Below are 21857 nucleotides of genomic sequence, written 5' to 3' on the forward strand. Positions count from 1 at the left end.
TTTTTCTTCGCGCACTAATTATCTTACCGTCTCAATGAAAGGTCGCTCCTTTTCGCTTCTTCACCATATCCGTGTGCCGCGTTTTCTATTTCTTTATATTTGGTACAGTGTAGAAAAACTGCAGCGAGCATAATAAACATAATACGGATAGCCATTAAACTTCTTATAAATACTTAGGAATATTATTAGCGTAATCGTTTTCGCGTGCCGCGCATAATTAAATGTATCCGTTGTGTTAACTCCGACGACAGTAACGGTACAGCATTGTAAGCGAAACCTGCTACCCGCTAAATGATAAAACGTACGTGGGGTTAAGTTTCCCTAAAAATATAATACATATAATAAAAGGGAGAAATAAGAAATTAACAGAGATATCATATTCTGACGTCTAATACATTTCTGTGTGTTACTCATTACAGGTAAAAATTTTAAACGAAAAAAATGTATTAATGGGTCCTAGATACAAAAGTATCGTCGAATCCGGTCACCGACACTTGCGAAAATATCTTCGGCGTGTGATTATACTCGTAGTAAAGTTTTTCTTCCGGAAGCTTCGTCGTTATTATCATCAGCCAAGTGGATTCGCATAATGGAAAAGATCTGTTGCAAGCGAAATATTCTTGATGAGGAAGCATCAAAATTTATGGTTTAAATTAACTACGATAATTAACTACGATCAGCATATCGTGGATCTTCTTGAAATCTTTCGCGAGGCAGAACATTCTGTTTGGGCAAGTAACGAGTAAGTCGCGTTTAAGCCGTGATCAGACTACGGATTGAGATTGAGATTGGATTGAATTTGACCAATTAGTGCAAAGTTCGCTAAACTTGAAGTTATTTTTCTTTATTCTGATTGATTAAATTTCAATCCAATCTCAATCCCAATCCGTAGTCTGATCACGGCTTTACGACGAAGTAATCAGAGTGGGATTGCCAGGTGGGATAGAGACTCGTTTCTTCATTGCGACCGTGAACCAGAGAGAGGGATAAATTTGGCCAACGTGCCAAAATCATCTTGTCCCGAACGAAGATACGCACGCTACAAAGATACCGATATTTATCTACTAGAACTAGACGATCCCCTCTCTGCCGTGGACTCGCACGTCAGCAGACACCTCGTCGACAAGTGCGTCTGCAGCTATCCAAATTTAAGGTAAGGGTCTCACGGTCGCAGCAAAATATTCATATTGCGGTGAAACGAGAAAAAATGTTGGTTATTATTTTTCTAATTATCAATTTTCTCTGCTTCATTTTTAATGACTCGATAATCGTGATCGACCTGTTAATCTAGTTTCAAATCACCTCGGACGATAATCTCTGGCATTTAGGCTTGTAAGACACGTATATAGTAGTCGTAATAATAGTAGCGAAATTTGCCGTGAGATATATTGAGATTATATAAGATGATATTAAATCGAGCAACCTCTTTTAAAATTGAATGCGAATCAACTGAGGTATATTACTTGTGCAAATCTATTCCTTGTATAACACGCAAACGGTATCTTAAACAATGAGCTTGTTTTTTATAAAATGTATAAAATTTGTTTAAAATAATTATATTTTTTACATAATATGTTATATAGAGATAATCATAGTTTTTGAATGATAATATAACGCTCTTCTCTCTCTATCTTCTCTCTCTTTATTATAAATTGTACATTTATCTCTATTTTGAGTATTATTAATTTATAAATTATCTTTGCACACGCTTCCGTAAATTATTGCTCTTTAACGACGTTACAAAAAAGAACGTAACACCGATAAATATCCCATGGATGTTTTCAAAACCTGTTAAAACGACTTATTTCTGAACCATGTTTTTTTGTATTCTTATTTAACAGCGACAATAATACAGATATCTTATTTAAAGTTAGGCGAAGTATTTTGTATTTTTAAAAATTTCGTAAATGCACATGTAAATCATCAGCTTACGTCGGTCAAAGTGCTGAGGCAAAAGATGGTAAATTTGCCAGCTGTCAAGCAGAGCGGTTTTTGCGATCTTGCCATGCATAGTATTATCATTCGCGCATTAGTCTTCGACATATTGTACCAATGGCAATCATAAAACGCTTGGCACACTTTAGCACTCTGTGAAAAAAATATTTGCACGCACTATGGAAAAACGATCAGAACTGCACGTAGATATACAAACGTAAATTTCACTGTATATATACATATATTAATTCCAGCTGCATTTTTTTATTTTTATCTTTTTTCCATAAAATGTTACCTCTGTCAAAAGGTTTTCACCGACAGTGCAATGAGCGTAGAGTATAAGCAGGACTAAGAATTGGAATATCAAAAATGTAACAAGCACTCCTCTCTCACCTCTAGCAAAATTCTGCGCACATAAAGTTGATGATAAAAAACTAATAATAGATTGTAATTAATATTAAAAAAAAAAAACATAAGGAGATTGTAAGAAGAATCAGAAATATTAGGAGTGACATAAAATTTAAAGCACAAGTTCTTTTATAAATACTGTCAGAGGATGTGAATTTTTCGTCAGAGTTAGTTTTTAAAAACTTTTATAATAAAATTCAAAAAAATTCACATGTTAATATTATTTATAAAAGAACTTATATTTTAAATTTCATGCAATTCTATTGCTGATTCTCCTTACAACAAATACTTTAAATCGGTTCCTTAATTATTTTAGAGTTCTATTAAATGCAAAATATAAATATTTATAAGTACATATGTGAATATTTTAAAGGTATTATCTTAAAACATGTTAGGAATAGTGTTTTTGATGCTACAAAAATATCGCTTTTGCATAGAATTATTGTAATTAAAGTTATGATATGCGAGTTTATTTCAATATATACATCAAGACAAAAATTTATATAATTTTATTATATCATAATCCACAAAATGCTTGGTATAAAAGTCTTATGAAAAAAATAACTTCAAAGTAGCCAAAGAGTTCGGCATTAAAATTAAAATTGCGCATTTAAGGTACTCTTTAGATACGTAAATGTACGAAATATTATGTCCGTGTAATCATCGTTATAATATTGACTCACCGTTAAAATTTGATAACCGAGGATGCATACGAGAGAAGTAGCTCCTACAAGATGAGCCAGCAATGTCACACTGAATGCTTTTCCTATTATTTGTCCCATCCTAAAAAATTATTCAAATTATATAAATGAGATTTATTTAAATGGAAGTTGCTAATAACAGACATTTTTATTTAAAATTTCAATTGTCAGGGAAAACAACTTTAAGCAAAGAGCTGGAAAAACGAAGAACTTGTCCAGAAATCTTTTAAGCAAAAGTGAAAAAGCTTGAAGATTTTCAGTTTTAAGCGGAATGTGAAGCTAAAGGAAAGCTTTTAACAAGCAATACAAACAATTCTCAACTATTGCTCCCTCGTGCATCGAGCTCACCGTAATAATCGTATATGCATGCGCACCACATGTCGCACCTCACCCTTGCAGTCGCAGACCTCGGTGTCTATATTGTTAATCCGTAAAGCGAGAACCGACATCTGACCGCAAATGTGAAAGACAAGGGTGACCATGATACAGTCAGCGGCGCTTTGTCCGAAACCACTGACGAAGACGAATGGCATTTGCAAAGCATACGTAATTGTGTACGTGCGCATGCTCTCCACCGCGTAGAACAGATGAAAGCGATAAGGCAATAGATAAATTATTTGAGTCACGTTCTCGCTGATCGGTATTTCGGGGAGCCCTGAGAAAATGTTCAACACCATGACATTGACATATTATAGTATTGAAAAGGAAATCGTATTACATAAAATTTCTACGTTTTGCATATTTTTTCTCAACTCAAAGAAATACTAAACTTTGAAAAATTGAGGATAAAAAAAATTATTCTTTAATAAAACGTGAAACCTCGTTTTGTAAAACCAAGTAATAACAAAAATGCGAGACAGCCAATATATCTACGAGGCTCCATTTCTTCACGTGTTTCACATATTTCACACAATTCACGTAATTCTCCTGGCTACGCCAGGATCAAGTTATACGAAACAGTAAACTCACCGCCACTTCCGAGGATAATAATAATTGGAGTCAAATAATACGAGGAAGCTGTCAGGGCGACAAACGTCATCAACAGCTTGACGAAGACCTTTGATCTAGCGTTGTACGTCATGACTGTCTTCACCTCCTCGGCGGTTTTGTAGCTCGTCCTATCAAAGTCCTTCATGGCCTCCGTTATGACCTCGCCAATTTGAGCGTTGTACAATCGTAGCATGCTCATTCGCACAAATATCTGCGAGAACGCCATATTCTCTGTCAAATTCATGATCACGTGTTCGAGGTCACCGGTGAAAAGAAGGAGATCGAGGTACTCCAGAATCATGAGGAAACTGAAGTAGCTGAAATTAATCGAGAATATAAGAGTGTTAGGTTTAAAGGGCCAGAGACCCAGCATCGACATTAGCCGTTTGTTCCAAGACAACACCTCGGCCGCACGATCCAAGTCTTTTTGATCCTGAGAAAATCAGAAATTCTCCATAATTAATTTGTTAATCGTTAATAATGTAATACCTTATAATTCTTTGTGGCGTATTGTAAAATTTGTTAAGTGTAACATCGATGAGAATCTGCCACTCACCTGCATCGTGCCTTATGCTGTTCCTCCCTCGAAAGCTCGCATGAAACTGCGGCAAATATACAAATGCGGGAGCGCAAGTAATCTCTGTTTTAGTGCTGTCTATAGAATCTGATGGGAACGGACGATACGCCGGGCAATAGGTGTGCCCAAAATTAAGCATGAATTGCATATAAGCGTGTTATCGAAGCCACCTGTGCCTTTGATCCAAGAAAAGTAAAATCGAACGCTTTTTCCCCTCACGATTTGTTCTTCGATAGATTTGTACGGTCACAAGACAAATTGCTGCCATCAATTTGTTCTAGACTGCGCGTGCAAAAAATGTAGCTCCACGAATTTCCATCGCAAAAATATCGTGCAGTGTGATCGTAACCTCGGAACGATAATTTTTCCTCGTGATGAAGAGAATCTGTGCATTTTTGATTATTTAACTAAATCTCTAACAGGTATTCTAGTGCACAAAGACACGCGCTCAAAAAGATTTCACAGCGCAAACAAAGAAATCTTGCTTATAAATATAAATAAAATTGATTTAAATTATAGTAGCGTGATATATTAAAAGAGCTTAAATAATAAAATATTGTACATTTTTCAATTTTTACCACTTTTTACTTGGTAAAAAAATATATTAATTTTTCTATGTTTTCTTCCAATCGATTTTATAAGAGATTTTGCACACAATTTTTATCTTATTTGTTTTATCTTTCTATTACAATTCTTGAGACATTTTATATATAGTACCTCTAAATTAAGATAATTACAATATATACATTGCAACGCAAAATGTAAGCTTATAGTGAACATTCTAAGAGTATTTTTCTATTGTACAAATTCGTTTAATATTGTGACTCATATTTCTTACTAATATCTAATTTTTTTACTTTATTATAACATGGTACGCAGCATCGACAAATATGCCATGGAAGTTTTGATAATCTGCATCAATATATACATATTATTTGTACATACTTTTTTTTATTATAATTTTTAATAAAATTTTATTAACAGAAATTTTTGATAAAAAGTTCTCGGTGAAGCTTAATTGAACAGCTTATTTCCAAATTATCTCCAATTCGCACGTTTAAAAATACGGCATGTGTACTTAGAACAATTTAAATAGCTCCTCGATTGTAATCGCTAGTTCACACAATCGCAAGTTTATTAAGCCAAACTGATAAATTACATTTTTCATTATTTTTATTCATGAAAATATTACATAAGCATACTTACGTCCGTAAAACTGTTTAAAGAAAATATATAAAATTTCCCGGCTGTTAAATAAAGCATAACTTGGCCCCGAATCATACATATTAGCAAGCACTTCCTGCAACCGAGTGGCATTTCGTACCAATTGCACTGATAGTACGCCTCCTGCACGCTTATGCACTAAATACAAAACAATTAAATGGTAAACATTTAATATATAAAAACTGCGATCTGTAAATGCGATAAATTCTTGTTATAAAAATATGTCAGACATAAAGGATTCGTTTCCCTGACATCATTGTTTGCTGTTGTTTTTTAATAATACCTGTTGAACTAGTTGGTCGCCAATTAAACAATATCCGAAGAGTATAACTAGCGCAATAGTGCCGAAAAATGTAAAGGCACCGGAGGTCGCTATTTCTGAAATCTCCAAGTTCTAAAAAACGGAAAGTGTCATTTGTAAAGATACATATATGTGTATATATATAATATAGCATGATCCAATCCATAATTTCGTTGATATTCTTTGATCAATTTACTTAAAATTGATTTTCTCTTAACAAAAAATGTAGTATATGCGTGTTGTCATTGAAGGAAAGAAATCAGCATTTGTAAAAAAGGACAATGGAGGATTGAGTAATATCTTTGTCCAATGATGAGAAGAAGGAAATAGGAGAAGCGATGGCCTCTCTCGTTTTTAGATAAAAATTTTAATATAACTTTGTAGAGAAAAATTAAAAGGTTTAATGTGCCAAGTGAATGCCATAAATATATTAAAATATAGAAATATACATAAAAATATATATTTTACCGCCTAGATGATATTGCTAAATTAAATCTTTCACAATAATAACGATTTTCAATAATGTGACATACCATTATGACGTAATACATTGAGATGGCCAGTACAACACTATTGCCAACGAGTTCATCCAAAAGAACCAAATTGAAAACATTATCTATGGATTTCGCCATCCTTCCAATAATGTTCCGATAATATTACATAAAAAAGAATAAAAGAGACAAATTAAGCAAAAAAAGACCTATTACGCATACTTCATTTTACACATAATTGTGTGCAATATTATTCTTACCATATTATCTTGAGGTGCATTCGAACGATACTACGAATTCTGTCTACCAGCATGGTCTGCGAGGTCTCCCCAAAATGTCTGATACGATACGACAAGATGGACAAATCGCCGCAAATGTGGAACACTAAGACAACCACCAGGCAAATCGCTGCCATGTGACAGATGGAGACGTAAAGCATCGGAAATTCGTACAGATACACCAACACATATGTACGAGTGTTACTAGTATCGAGAAATGTATGGATTCTATGGGGTAACATAAACGACTCCGTATTGTTACTTGACCCTGGAACAAAAATTAGAGGAACGTTAGTGAGAAAAAACGAATTCTACAAAGTATTTGGAAGAATGCGGAGCAACTTGCTTCTGTAATTACAATGGCGGATTGTTTAGTGAATTATATTAAAGTAATGAGACAATATATGATTTAAATATCTTTATTACAGGTAATATATATAATTATCAGAGAGAGAGAGAGAGAGAGAGAGTACAAAAGAGTTGGACAAATTAAATTTCACATACCTTGATTAGTGATCAAGAGGTACACAAGCGGTCTAAAATAAAGCACTAAGAACGTGATGGCCATGCCGACGATCGAACCGTACGTAAATATCTTGGATATGCGATTGTAATCGTAGTAAATTATCTCTTCCTCGGGATTCTCAAACTCTTGCTCTGCCAAATCCCTCTTCACTTCGTCGATTACGATCTTCAATAAACTGCTGCAACGGATCAGCAACACTATCACGAACGTCGAGGTGTAAACTATCGTTTCCACGAGGCTCATCACCATCAGCTCGAGATTACCGAAAACGTTGTAAAACTCGGTATACGCCATAACGAAATAATGAATTTGATACGCGACGTAAATCGCAAAACGGACGTACGACCGTTCGAATGGCCATATCCCTCCGATGGAAAAGATCCGTTTCAGATAAATTAATAAATCTTCGATATGGTCGACTTTGTTCTGCAATCATACGTTCGGTATAGAAGTCGTTAATGTAAACATTTAAATCGTACATTTAAAGAATATTAGGTATATATTGATACAGTTAGATAAATTACGATGTGCGATTAACATCAAACCCAGAAAAGCTACTTTCTTTCTAGCTACAAGGATATATCTTTCGCGATGGAGACGATAGAGTATTAACTTCTTACTTTCATAGCAAATTGAATTGTAGCTTTTCATCAACCAATCGTCCGCGACTGTGATTCGTTTTCTTGCGAGCCGGACTTACGTCGCAGTTACGTTAATCCACGTGTGCGATTGTTGAAACAAATAATATCTGGATTGAGCACATTGTTTGTACTTATCTTGTCATTTTGCTATTTTAAATTCTGTACGTTTAATAGCCAATCGAGACTGTTATTAACCATTATTTTACCTGGCCGATTATCTTACCGTCTGATACAATGAAAGGCAACATCGCTCTTTTGTTCTTTTTTTTTTCAATCCACAAATCTTTTATTTCTTTATGTTTGGCAAATCGTGGAAAAACTGCAGCGTTTGCAGTAAAAATGATGCAGATGGTCATTAAACTTTTTAATGCTCTTTCATAATTACCAAATACGTAGTACTATTATTAGTATAGTAGTCTGCGCGCTGTGATCCTGCGCAGTCCCGTCACTCCGAACATTCTGATTGAAACGACTGACGAAGTCTTGTCTTGGAGACGTTGCACTCTATCGTTAGACAGGTGTGTGGTGATAATGAATAATAATTAACAAATTTAATACAGACTGAACTAACCAAAAGTTAATATAATAAAATACGAAAAGTGTATCTTGTTGTAAGTCGCAATGTTGTGAGAGACTTTTTAGTGAACTTTAAAGAAACAAGTGAATAGTAGAATATGATTAGATTTTTTAATTTGTGCGAATTTAGATTTTATTTTATGATAATTTTAATTTAACTTTTAGTGTACAAGAAAACATACGCAAGTGTGCCCCTTTCTTCCCTCTCCAATTTTGATGAGTTTTAGGTGTAAATTATAAATCAAAATAAGAGATACGTGTATTTTTATGGTGTTTTTATGCATGCTAAGAAAGAAACACTTCTTGATACTTTCAAGTGAACACGTATATAGTTTAAAACGGTAAAAAATATGAAGAAATGCTGTATATATTCTATTCTATTTTACATATATATATATATATATATATATATATATATTTTGCTTCAATTTATATATCTCTGTTGCTAATTAACTATCAGCTTCTTTCCATTGTTTTGCTTGCAAATATAATGGGTGCAAATAATAAAATAGTAGGTATTTATACCACGTTTTATTTGTGCATGATATTGATCCGATATCGATATCACAAATAAAACGTGGTATAAATACTATTATTATTATTATGGTTAAGAGTATATATATAGTCTCGGCAGTAAACAAAATTTAATAATAGAGTAAAAAATATGTTAGATTTAATGCGAAGAGGATAATATCGGTAGACGAAAGACAATGCAGGGTTGTGAAAAATGAAATTTATATATATATCTGGTGGCTCCAAAATTTTGGTACAAGAAATCTGTTCCCGAGAATAAATTATTATACAATTGATATCAATCATTATAAAGCACAACTGTAATTTCAGTCAAAAATATTGCTTCAGTTTGCGCAATTATTATCTTCATTATACATCTATTATCTTACCTCTCTGTATCGAAAAACAGCTATAAGCCCAGTGGCCATAGTTGAAAACCATTTGCTCGTAATTATTTTTGTTTGGCAGTTGAGCCGAGAGTTCTGCTGTCTAAAACGAAGAAGAAACTTATTCGCGTAGCATGGAAATCGGTTTCTACGAAAAACTCGCGAGTTACAAATATTCTCAAGAAGTAAAAAATATCAGAAACGCTATAATTTTATTCGGTATATATATCTCAGCATCTCTCCTCTTTCTTTATTCGTTTGTTACATATATTATTATCGAGACAGTATATATACATATATATTTAGCACTAAGTTTGTAAATTATAATAATTACGGTTATTATAAATTATAATAATTGTTATTTATACATGTTTCCGTGTTTCGTAGATAAATTTCGACGAAGTATTAGGTTGACCAATAAGTTCGTGCGGTTTTTTACTTATAAATGTTACTTATAAACAACCGCACGGACTTATTGGCCAACCTAGTACTTCAAATCAAAATTTTTTTTACATAAATTGGCGTAACACGGACAGGTACGCCATCGCCGTTTTCACAATCTGTAAACGGAATACGTTCTAAGAATAACAAAACGATAAAAAAATATAGTGATTTGTTGACTCACATTCGTGAACATGTTCAATGACAGCATGTAGAATTTGCCGGCAGTCAACGTCAGCGGTTTCTCGGCTTGACTCATACAAATGCTGATTAACTTTGTACGCGATGGTGGATTATTATACCAATCGGAATTATAAAATGTCTCGCGCAATCTGGTACTCTGAATAAAATAAGCAATATTATTGCAAAATTAAATTTGTCTTCACAAATGATGAATAATTCGTGTACACGAACCGTTAAACGTTTAACGCACTTGACATTTTCTAAATAAATATATAATTTTGTCTACAGTAAAATGTAATTAAAATAGATGAAATATTTTAAAATAGACAACAAGATACAAATTTTACACTGGCGTTAATCTGATTTAGACATCATAAATAAATTGACTACCTACATATTTTAATGCTAAGATAAATTATTCTACTTTTCATAATTACCTCAGTAATGAGACACTCGCTTATATAGCAATAAGCGAGATATGTACTAAGTACGCCGCATACATATAATACAAAACTTACAACAGTAGCTTTTTCAGCATGTTCCAAAGTCTGAAATATAATTTAACCAACCGTTATTCTGATATCAGTTACGGACATTCATTAATTAATTTATAAAAGAATTATGCGTGTATATTGATAAAATGCTTAACTTTGAAATTTGATAAACTTGGCAAAAATTTAATGCCACCTATTCATTCTACTAATTAAGATACTACGAAGTGTTGCTATAGTAATATCTTATTTAGTATCAACACTTTCCTCAAACGTATGAGAAGCACGTGAATTGCGAGGCGAATGATCTTCCGATTCTCAAGTCATGAAACTCACCGTAATCATATGGTACAGAGTGAAACAGAGCAAGAATACAGTGCCCAGAGTTTGCTGTAGGCATATCAGGTTGAAATTGTCTTCTAAGATCCCCGCTAATCTGGAATTGCGGGTGCATCGTTAAAACACGGTCGCATTATTCCTGACACTAAGGTGATAGCTACTCTAGCTTGTCATAATCTATAAGGAGCAACACATTATATATAAACGTATTTGAAATAATTATCAAGTTATACACGTGCTGATATGATCGAATAGGGGATTTACTTTATTAGATGGCGATGTCTCAATATGATGTTACTGATATGGCGATGGTAGTTCTCATGGTCTCTCAGCAAATTGTCGATCTTGCACGATAAAGCGGCAAACTGGCCGCACACATGAAGAACCATGCTGAGTACGAAAGCATCCAGTCCAGCGTAACCGCATACTAGCAGCGGTAACATGATCAGCATCAGGTAGATGCAGATGCATATGTACGTGAACGTGTCCTTGATCTCAAAGAAGGGATGAACCGAACACGGTAATTCGTACGAAGAATCAGAAAAATTACCGGTCGCCACTGTATACATCAGGTTACTTTAATTTTCCATATCGCCCTTATTACTAATTAGAATATGCGTAAGTCATCGATCAGACTGATCCGAAAAAGGACCAATTAACTCTATCTATATCTACAGATTTGCTGCCTTTTATTAACGTGTAAATAGAATTGAGATATTCAAAAGTATTCAAAGGTTGTAACGTCGCGATATACGATCTTATTAAAATAAAGGACAGCGCGTACCGTATTACTTAATTGTTTTATTAAAAGTATTGATTATTTTAAGAAATAATCAAATTTTTATTACCACCGTCTGAACACTCATTATGAAACTTTTCAGAATAATAAATTACAATCGGGATTGTTTAGTTTTTCCAAGATTTCTATTGTGTTTTCTAGAGAAAACGGAATAATTCCGATTGAAATCCATTCCAAAAAGTTCCATAATACGTGCCCAGATCTCGGTATCTAAAAATATCGACTTAGAGCGCGGTATGTCTACTCGGTGCCTCCTTGGGAGCAAATAACGTCTTAACGGACTTATGACAGACTCATGAACACAACCTGATAATGCTTTTTAAGCCACTATCATGAAATATAGCTGTAAGTCTTACGCGTGACGATGACGTATAATTGCACTTACTTGCGTTCCAATTTCCGAGAACTCTCCTGAAGTAATACCATATAGACGAAACCCCTGTCAGGAATGTCGTATACTTGATAAATACGAGCGCGATGTCATTATAATATAGATATGCCATTTTCTCGCGGACATTATCGTACGCTTCTGTCGAGAAATCGATCTCGATGCTTTTCAAAAACTTGGCCATTATTTCGCAGCTCCGTCTGCATATAAACATCTTCCCCATTATCATCACGAAAGCAACGTTGTCCGTTAAATTCGCCACGACGCGCTCCGGCTGATTGATATTCTTCATCAGATGGCCCGCTGCCATGATACAGTAAATTATCATGTAGACGATGAGGAATACGAATAGAGGCTGATTCACCTTGCACGGCCATAAGCCCAAGAAGGACATGAACCGTTTGTTCCAAATTAGTATGTTTGACGCTTGAGCGAGATCAGCCGACTGAAAATTGAAATATCAGGTCGTTCAGGAATTCGCAGTCGTTCCTTCGGAAATAATGGCGAAATAATGGGACGATCTTTATATTGCTGTCGAATACCTGCATGGCTTTCTCGACTTCGACACGAGTCGAAGATGTACGGCAGACTGACGATAAATGTATCGTGTTACCTCCGAGGTAAACTTTCCCAGACAAATGCTGGGAAATGCAGACTATGCAGAGCAACGCCCCATTCATGCAAAATGAATATCATGGCTACGTTCGGGAAGCGCGCTATTAGCGTTATTGCATCATTTTATCTTCATCGCTCATCAGGTATAAAACAAGGATAGAATAAGCTAATAGCGCTAATAGCGCGCTCCCCGAACGCAGCCATGTAATACATCAATTTTGCAGTATCAATTTTCTTGCAAGATTAATAAGCCAGTCGGGCATATCGTTTTTTCGCTGTCTCGTCATATGCGATATCGAAAGCGGAATCGCAAAAGAATTTCGCCAAAAATATCGCAGACAGGCGTAATTATAGAGCTCTCCTCCGAATGCTCTCTTATTTTCCGTGTGTTACAGGAGTTCTTTGGCATGCCTCGACATTTAATAATATATCGTTTCTTTTCACTGCATCTATTCGCCAGATGGTACTTTCTGAATACAAAAAAAAGAAAGTATCGTATAACATATCATATTCATTCGTATTGAGAATTTCGCGATCTAAATACTTAAGAAGTACAATTTCTTCAGTGCGCAACTAGCTAGTACTGAATTTAATGTTATAAGTGATAAATTTGCGTGCGCGTTTGAGTGGCAAAAACTAGTTTCAGATTAGACATAAACTTATTTCACTTAATAACATATATATTTACTGTAAATTATACTGTAAAATCGAAAATTACTAAATTATTAAGTATTAATGATAAGTATCCTTAATTATTAATTATTAATGATAAATATTCCTAAAAATAATAAACTAAAACAACGCAGAAGAGTGCGAAACATGTAAATGAAAGTGGCTAATTTTGTCGTCAAGTTAAGCCGACTAGATCTTACGTTAAATGAAAACGTAAACTGGGGCCTTTCGAAAAAAAAAAAAGATAAAGAGGAGTTCGTGCTATCAGTAAATTTACAATCGTTTAAGCATCAGGATAACGAGACCACACAGTAGACACAGTAGCGTCTCACGCCAAGTACACAACAATTAATCCAATAATCTCGTGAGGAGAGCGTTAGAGTATTATTCGTTACTTGAATGAGATAATTGGTTATATCTTTGAAGTATCTTCTTTTCCTCGGAGATTTGATTGCATTGTGTATATTTCACTCACGATAAGAATATATAAGGAAATATGATAAAGTGGTTGCGGTTTGATAAAGTGTCACTGACAGACTCGATCGTGTTGTTTTCAGACGACTGATGAAATGGTCTTTGACACCGTCGAATTGGTGAGTGCAATACGCATATTTGACATTTGAAATTAATCCTGTAAACTACCTTTTTTTTCGCAAAGATCCAAAATATTTATTAATGTAATTAATAAGACTTTCATGTATTTCACTTGACAGACTTTTTGATAAATTAAGAATTTATAATTTTTTTAACAGAAATGCCTATACGAATAATTTGTCAGTTATAAGTAATTGAAAAAAGACATTTTTGCGCATTGAATTTTATTTAAATGCAAAATCATATTTTTTAGTTGACTTATTGTCAGAGAAATTTTTTAGAGAAAACGAAATTTGTATTTAATTATTAAGATATATAATATTGGAAATTGGAGATTTGAGATAAGCAATGGTCTCCCTTGACTTCCTCCCTCCACGACAACTTGTCAAAAAATTGCAAATAAAGTAAAAGCACGTTTGATCTAAGACACTTTCCTCAAATAAAAATTCTATTTTATCTTATCATCTTATCATTTATCATATTATTTTAATTATTTATTCTTTTTAATAATTAATAAAAATATATAGGCAGTTGGTGTTATGTTAAAAATGAAAGATATTTGAAGATGAATAAAAGTTCAATGTGTCACCATGATAAACGACGATCAAAAGAAATATCCAAAAAATCCACGGCAAAATGCGAATGTCATTTCCCTCCTCACCTTTTGGTAAGTATTACAAATTAAATCTTGTAATGCTATCTAAATCAAAAGTAAATGTATACAACATATGATCGAAAATAGAATTAACAATTAGGTACCGTGATTGAGTTACTTATAAAAAAGTATTCGCACATTTATTATAAAATATTATATTGTAGTATATTAATTTGGTTTAATAATGAAGAAATACAGATGTTGAAAATCTTTTTATTGGAAATATAGACGTCTGGCTATTGAAGCTTTACGTACGAAAGAGATTTTAATGCGCGGTCAAGATTGCTTGTAGCATTCGCTATTTGCATGTGCCATACATACGTGCGTTCGAATATCTATATACTTACGCGAGTTAAGATAATAATTAAGTAATAAACAGTATGTTAATTCAAAGAATTTAACAATTAATACATACAGGTGGACCCGAAAAATTTTTCGGACCGGCTACTACAAAAAAGATTTAGAGGAGACCGATCTTTACGCTACTCTTACGCAAGACAGAACCAACCATTTAGGCCAAGTCATAGGCAGGGCTTGGGAAAAAGAAATAGAATCGTGCGCTAAAAAGAAAAATGGCCGTAAGCCACAATTGCTCAGGGTGCTGTTGCGCTGTTTCGGAAAAACGCTTCTGCTAATTGGAATTGCAGAAGCAATTATGGAATTGTTTTCTAGGTATGTTTAGCAAATAAAGATAAACGAATTATATATCAATACGACACGTTCGAAAGAAATGAAGATACGAAAAGCAGAACAAATATCGTAAAATAAGATGGATATGTAATAATTATTTTTCTGTATGCTGTGGTGACACAAATTGATAAAGAAAGAAAGATTATTACCTATTTAAAAATTTAAATTGCAATAGAGAATAAATTTTTTCATGTAAGTTTTAATTCTTATAAATATAGTTTTTGAAAATTGTAAAATTGAGTAAAACTTGTATTTCTATATGTTTAAACATGAATAACTTCTCTTTATTTATCGCGCGATTTAAATTTAATTTAAATTATTCAACATATATCATCATTTTATATTTTATAACAGTCAATTTTTTGTATGTTACTCTTCATCATGCGTTTAATTACATTACAGAATGTATCAACCGTTATTACTTGCTAATTTGTTACGCTATTTCGCGAGCGAGAAGAAAGAATGGACCGACGAGGTGTATTATAGTGCAGGCGGTATAATTCTATTGTCCATCATGGATTGTTTTATTACGCATTATTCCGTACATTGCTCGTTTCACCTAGGATTGAAAATTAAGATAGCTTGTACCTCGTTAATTTATCAAAAGATATTGAAGCTCCCCAATTCTGTACTGGACAATGAGACATCCGTTGGACAGGTGAGAGATACAAACTCAATATTCATTTCCTATGTTTCATTACGTGGCAAATGTGAAGAGGGAGCAGCACAAGGCAAAGAAGACAGAAATTGGGGAACATAGAAAGATTATTTCTACCAAAATAATTTTGTTACAAATAAGCAATAAATACCATCTGCCACTATACTTTATTATTTATACCGTGTATACTACTATAAATTTAGATGATTTTATTAAAATAATGAATTTAAACGCAAAATGCAAAATGCAAAATTAAAATGCAAAAATAATGAATTTATACGTGAAGCTATTGAAGTTATTCAAGAGAACATTTTAATAAATGCTTACTAAAAGATTAATTTGCATTTTATGAGTTTATACCACATTTTTAGATGGTAAATTTCCTAAGTAGCGACATTACCAGGTTGGAAGCATCTTTGGTAGATCTACATTATATTTGGATCGCACCTCTTCAAATCATATGGATCACGTACGTTACGTTTACCGAAATTGGATGGGCAGCGCTGATAGGAATATCGGTATTTTTACTATTCATTCCTTGTCAAGGTACTGGCGTGCTTCAGTTAATAAATGATTATAAAAATCGCACGGTTAATATGTCTCTGTAATAATATTCTACTGAACATTATATTTGATGAGCGGATTCGTTGCAACGTATTGAAATGACATGTACTATTTCAGCGGCCTTAGCGAAGATAATTGCACCTTTAACGCTTAAATTAGCAGAAAAAACAGACAACAGGCTCAGGCTGATGAATCAAGTAATCACCGGATTGCAAGTAATTAAAATGTACGTTTGGGAAATTCCTTTTTATAATCTGGTGGAAAAGGCGAGAAAGTAAGTGTACCTCGAAAGTTCTAACTAAGTTTAATTTTGTTTAAACTAAAAACACTTGTCTTCTTTCTTTTATTATTTCATGTGCTATTTGTATTTTTATGCATTACTGTTCTTTATAGCTAATTAAAGAATTTCTTTCGTATTCTTATTTCTACTAAATTAATACAGACTCTTGTTATTCGATTGAGGATTTTAGAAATTTTACCAAACTGTTGTTAGAATTTAATTATTTCCAGGCGTGAGATGAGCGTAATAAAGAAATATTCTATCTTGAAACAATTAGCTCTCACTCTCGACTGCTATGTGCCGCGACTTAGTCTCTTCGTCGCGATATTGGCATACGTCTTATTCGGAAATTACATTAACGCCGAGAAGGTGTACCTGGTAACAGCATATTACAACGTTCTACGGAACTCGATGATTTTTGGCTTTTCAATGGGTAAGACTATCGATACAAAACTTAACAATTGACATGTTATAAATGACATGCTGAGAATTAATCCTTAGCAAGTCGTGACTTAATAGCTTTATCGCGATTAAAGATAAAATATAAAGAGCCTGACATATAATTAACGCGGTATAATTAAATCATTTACTTTACACATACCTTAAGTTTAACGACTTTTTAAAGATGACAGAATTTAGTACTCGTTGAAGATTAGTATTACATTCTATTTTTATTTATTTATTTTTTTAAATTTTGTTCCGTAGGTCTCCATCAATTGGTACAGGCATTGGTTTGTATTCGTCGTTTGCGAAGATTTATGTTGCACGATGAGATCAGCAAAACGAAACAGAACCCATGTCAGACGGGTACTGATTCATTCGCACTTCGCATGACAAACGTAAACGCCAAGTGGCACGGCGAGGGTAAGGATGAGACGTTGCGTAACGTAAGCTTGACCGTGCCACCTGGAAGCTTCGTCGCCATCGTGGGCCAGGTGGGTTCGGGCAAGAGCAGCCTCTTGCAAGCGATACTTCAGGAACTGCCGTTGACGGGCGGGAGTATCGTGAGCCGCGGCAGGATAAACTACGTCAGCCAGCAGCCGTGGATCTTCGCGTCTTCCGTGAGGCAGAACATTCTGTTCGGGCAGGCGATGGACAAGTCGCGTTACAACGAGGTGATCAGAGTCTGTCAGATGGAATCGGACATAGACTCGTTTCCTCACGGCGACCGCACCATCGTGGGCGAGCGGGGGATAAATCTGAGCGGCGGCCAGCGTGCCAGGATCAACTTGGCGCGAGCGATCTACAAGGACGCGGATATTTATCTCCTGGACGATCCTCTCTCCGCCGTGGACTCGCACGTCAGCAGACGTCTCGTGGACAAGTGCATCTTCGGCTATCTAAAGGTAAAAAGCCGCAGGGTGCAGCAAAATATTCATATTTGTGATTGACAAGAAAAAATTTTGGTAGAAATTTGTCAATTTAAGATGATTCTCTCGGGTAGCTTCTTGTGATTCCAAATTTTAATTATTTCATTCAACAATTGCCGATCAGGGAAAAACGAGGATTCTGGTGACGCATCAGCTGCAGTATCTGCAACTCGCCGATCAGATTATCGTGATGAACGACGGTAGTATCGAGCAGAAGGGTACGTTCGATCAGTTGCAAGAGCTGGGCCTTGACTTTATGAAGCTGGTGAAGGCGGCTGATACGAAATGCAAAGAGGCCGAGAGAAGGCAATCCGAGATTAAGCGTCGAATTTCGATGAAGGGCGAGACGAGGGACAACGGGGACGTCCCGCCGATTGAGATGCAAGAGACGATGGCGAAGGGTCGCATATCTCGCGGAATGTTCTTCGCTTACTTCAAGGCGAGCAAGAGGCCCGTCTTGATCGCGTTGATGATGCTGATCTTCTTGGCGAATCAGGTGATATCCGGTGGTAGCGACTACTTCGTCGCGTTCTGGGTGAACGTCGAGTCGAGCTCGTGGCACAAGATGGACAACGCCACCCTGGAGTTTCAATGGGAGGGCCCGCTACCCCGCGATTCCATGATCTACTTGTACAGCGCTATGATAGTGTCCATCGTACTGCTGTGGAAATTCCAAACGATCGTGTACTTCAGCGTGTGCATGTGGTCCTCGGTGAATCTGCATTCCGCTATGTTTCGCAGCATATTGCGCGCAACCATGTACTTTTACAGTACTAATCCAGCTGGCCGTATATTAAACAGGCAAGTGCAGGGCACAAGTAAAAGGCACAATAATTGAACGCGAGATTATTTGTAAAGTATCATATTAACAAGTGCAATTTTTCTGATTAAATTCTGCTGTAAGTAAAATTATTAATCTCAGTTTTTCGAAAAGAAAGTTAAAAAAATTTTTGGATAAAAATTGCAAGAATTACAATCTTGTCATATAATTTTATGCAGATTTTTATTGTTCACTAATTTGTCTAAAAAATGAATTTGATTTTCTTTTTTCTTTTTTCCAACTTTTGATAGCTTTATCTAAAGAAGAAAAATATTTCCCACTATTAGGTTTGCTAGAGATATCAATATCGTCGACTTATTATTGTCGATGTGCGTATTCGACATCATAGTGATCGGACTCATCTCAATCACGGTGGCAGTTATGATCATAGCGGTCAACCCATGGCTGGCGATCCCCACTGTGCTTTGCGCGTGCATTTTTACTTATTTCCGTATGATATACATCTGCACCGCTCGCAGCATCAAACGCCTCGAAGGGACGAGTAAGTGATCTATTTATGCGATATACTTATAAAAGGCGATATTAGTAGCCAACGAGAAATCATTACTTTTGATCTCCGAATCTGCTTCGTTTACATATGTTTCAAAGTTCTTTTCGTCGAAATTAGATTTCGTTTCTGCGAAACAGGAGTTAAAATAAGTAATGCGATAACAATTTGTTCAGCACGTTCGCCGATCTTTGACCACCTCGGAGCGTCTCTGCAAGGTCTGACGACAATCAGAGCGTTTAACGCCGAGGAGATGTTGATGACGGACTTGTGCAGTCATCAGGATGTCCACTCGTCCGCCTGCTTCCTCTTCCTGTCCACCTCTCGAGCCTTCGGCTTCTACATCGACGTCATCTGTCAGTTTTACATCGGGGCGATAATCATAGCCTTCACGGTCGTCGACGGTCTGGCTGTCGTTGGTAACATCGGTCTGGTAATCACGCAAACCATGGCGCTGACGAACATGCTGCAGTGGGGAATTAGACAAACGGCCGAGCTGGAGAGCCAGCTGACCTCCATAGAGAGAATACTCGAGTACAGCCGTTTGGAAGAGGAGCCGATGATCGACGGCAAGCCGGAAACCAAGCCGCCGGACGATTGGCCGACGAAGGGTCTCGTTGAATTCAGAGATGTGAGCTTGAAGTACAATAGTCGAGGCGCCTACATCCTCCGGAACATCAACTTCACCATCATGCCGGAAGAGAAGATCGGTATCGTCGGTAGAACCGGCGCGGGCAAGTCGTCCCTTATCAACGCACTCTTTCGCCTGGCCTGCGTGGAGGGTGAGATCCTCATAGACGGCGTGTCCACCGGCGCGATCGCCCTGCATGACTTCCGCTCGAAGATCAGTATTATCCCTCAGGAGCCGTTTCTGTTCACCGGAAGTCTGCGACGGAATCTCGATCCCTTCGATCAGTATTCCGACGCCGCGCTGTGGCAGGCGCTCCAGGACGTCGAGCTGAAGGAGACCATCTCCGAGATGGCCGCCGGATTGAACACGAGGGTGTCCGACGAGGGGTCGAACTTCAGCGTCGGCCAGAAACAGCTGTTGTGCCTCGCGCGCGCTATTATCAAGAACAATCGGATTATGGTGCTGGATGAGGCAACTGCCAACATCGATCCCTACACGGATTCCCTTATACAAAAAACGGTTAAGAAGAAATTTATAAATTGTACCGTGTTCACCATAGCTCACAGATTGAACACCATTATGGACAGCGATAGAATATTCGTGATGGACGCTGGAAACCTTGTGGTAAGTATACAAGTCGATAGCTGAACAATTAAAAAAAAGAAACACGATTCCGATAATTTTGACGCTCAGCGATTTTTAATTTTCGGAATCTCTCCCCCAATAAAAGCATTTTACAAAATAATAAATGTTGATTTTAGGAATTTGACCATCCGTATATCCTTTTACAAAGGAAGGGACATTTTTATAGTATGGTACAGCAGACTGGTACTGCGATGGCCGAGCATCTTATTGATATAGCTGAAAAAGTAAGCAATAAATTCAGCTTAACGATAGAATTGCAATTAATAATTAATTATTGTTACATAATAATTGTAATGAAACATTAAAATGTTTGTCGTTTAATATTTTATTTATTTTTTAGTGGTAATTATTTATATTTATTAAATATTTAAATTATTTTTACAAACTGTTTATTAACAAGTTATTGTGACTCTTTTACAGAATTTCTATAAAAAGGATAGGTCGCCATCCAGATAATCACAATTTTCAATACGATTATGTGCCAAAGTGATATTCTACGCAATCGCGCTCAACGATGGGCTTATATTATATAATCTATTAGTATACAGTATACATTTTACATTAACAAAAATTTTCTGTTAATTTCTCTTGTATTTCACGTTGTGTTCGCCTTTTGCATTTTTTGTTTTTCCTTTCAAAATTATAAGATTTTTTTTAAGACTCGTGATATAAGTACAGAACAAAATACATTAGTTTGAAATAAAGTGTAAAAATGAAATTTTATATACACAGAGAAATAAAACAATTAAAAACCCAATTTTAATTGATTTTCTTCGAGCAAATAAATGTTATTACATTATTAATTTGAAGTTTGTTGTAATTCGTTATTTATTATACAATAAAGATATACTTAGCAATATATTCAGAATTTTTTTATTTGTCTGTGTAAATACATAAAGATAATTTTATTAATATAAATCTCTTGCATTCACACAGTCAATAATACATACAATACATTTCTCTATTC

At 35.3% G+C, this 21857-nt stretch overlaps 4 protein-coding genes across 5 annotated transcripts; 1 reads left to right on the forward strand and 3 right to left on the reverse strand.

The window, feature by feature from the left end:
• Positions 1-945: 945 nt before the first annotated feature.
• On the forward strand, positions 946-21663 carry LOC112460559 (probable multidrug resistance-associated protein lethal(2)03659). The gene is made up of 14 exons (XM_025025296.1): positions 946-1153; positions 14033-14068; positions 14597-14736; positions 15142-15396; positions 15817-16072; positions 16444-16618; positions 16754-16910; positions 17147-17349; positions 17622-18262; positions 18411-19087; positions 19394-19608; positions 19791-20869; positions 21007-21114; positions 21311-21663. Exons 3-14 carry the CDS (start codon positions 14660-14662, stop codon positions 21344-21346), a joined length of 3879 nt encoding a protein of 1292 aa, XP_024881064.1. The 5' UTR covers positions 946-1153; positions 14033-14068; positions 14597-14659; the 3' UTR covers positions 21347-21663.
• On the reverse strand, positions 1654-7491 carry LOC112460562 (odorant receptor 67a-like). The gene is made up of 11 exons (XM_025025304.1): positions 7410-7491; positions 6888-7173; positions 6670-6769; positions 6119-6229; positions 5818-5973; positions 4014-4467; positions 3393-3699; positions 3027-3126; positions 2231-2341; positions 1933-2088; positions 1654-1788 (listed from the first exon to the last, which is right to left on the reverse strand). The coding sequence occupies exons 1-11, from the start codon at positions 7471-7473 to the stop codon at positions 1738-1740; spliced, it is 1896 nt and encodes a 631-aa protein (XP_024881072.1). The 5' UTR covers positions 7474-7491; the 3' UTR covers positions 1654-1737.
• LOC112460550 lies at positions 7474-8224 on the reverse strand (the record flags this gene model as incomplete). The annotated part of the gene is made up of 2 exons (XM_025025281.1): positions 8052-8224; positions 7474-7857 (listed from the first exon to the last, which is right to left on the reverse strand). Coding segments are annotated over exons 1-2 (390 nt in total), but the record flags the coding sequence as incomplete, so codon positions are not given.
• LOC112460561 (odorant receptor Or2-like) lies at positions 10019-12761 on the reverse strand. 2 transcript variants are annotated; one of them, XM_025025303.1, is made up of 7 exons: positions 12731-12761; positions 12186-12633; positions 11266-11560; positions 10999-11098; positions 10609-10719; positions 10173-10328; positions 10019-10107 (listed from the first exon to the last, which is right to left on the reverse strand). In XM_025025303.1, the coding sequence occupies exons 1-7, from the start codon at positions 12734-12736 to the stop codon at positions 10057-10059; spliced, it is 1167 nt and encodes a 388-aa protein (XP_024881071.1). In that variant the 5' UTR covers positions 12737-12761; the 3' UTR covers positions 10019-10056. The 2 variants fall into 2 exon arrangements, with proteins under 2 accessions (XP_024881071.1, XP_024881070.1); XM_025025302.1 differs by having other exon boundaries at positions 10019-10125.
• Positions 21664-21857: the final 194 nt, after the last annotated feature.

The sequence above is a fragment of the Temnothorax curvispinosus genome, unplaced genomic scaffold, assembly GCF_003070985.1.
Source record: "Temnothorax curvispinosus isolate PA1 unplaced genomic scaffold, ASM307098v1 QBEX01010630.1, whole genome shotgun sequence".
Lineage (NCBI taxonomy): Eukaryota > Metazoa > Arthropoda > Insecta > Hymenoptera > Formicidae > Temnothorax > Temnothorax curvispinosus.

Bases quoted from the DNA above. Each gene is read 5' to 3' on its own strand.
- LOC112460562 (XM_025025304.1), bottom strand. From the start codon at position 7,473: ATGGCCATCACGTTCTTAGTGCTTTATTTTAGACCGCTTGTGTACCTC. The intron at 5,974-6,118 runs GTATTATTAAAA...TTTTGTATTTAG, and splicing joins GCGACCAACTAGTTCAACAG to TGCATAAGCGTGCAGGAGGC. The intron at 2,089-2,230 runs GTAACATTTTAT...TTTTTTTCACAG, and splicing joins GTGAAAACCTTTTGACAGAG to AGTGCTAAAGTGTGCCAAGC.
- LOC112460561 (XM_025025302.1), bottom strand. The intron at 11,561-12,185 runs GTAAGTGCAATT...TGATGTATACAG, and splicing joins TCTCGGAAATTGGAACGCAA to TGGCGACCGGTAATTTTTCT. The intron at 10,126-10,172 runs GTGAGTCAACAA...TGTTATTCTTAG, and splicing joins CATTGAACATGTTCACGAAT to AACGTATTCCGTTTACAGAT.
- LOC112460559 (XM_025025296.1), top strand. From the start codon at position 14,660: ATGATAAACGACGATCAAAAGAAATATCCAAAAAATCCACGGCAAAAT. The intron at 14,737-15,141 runs GTAAGTATTACA...TAATACATACAG, and splicing joins ATTTCCCTCCTCACCTTTTG to GTGGACCCGAAAAATTTTTC. The intron at 16,073-16,443 runs GTGAGAGATACA...CCACATTTTTAG, and splicing joins ATGAGACATCCGTTGGACAG to ATGGTAAATTTCCTAAGTAG.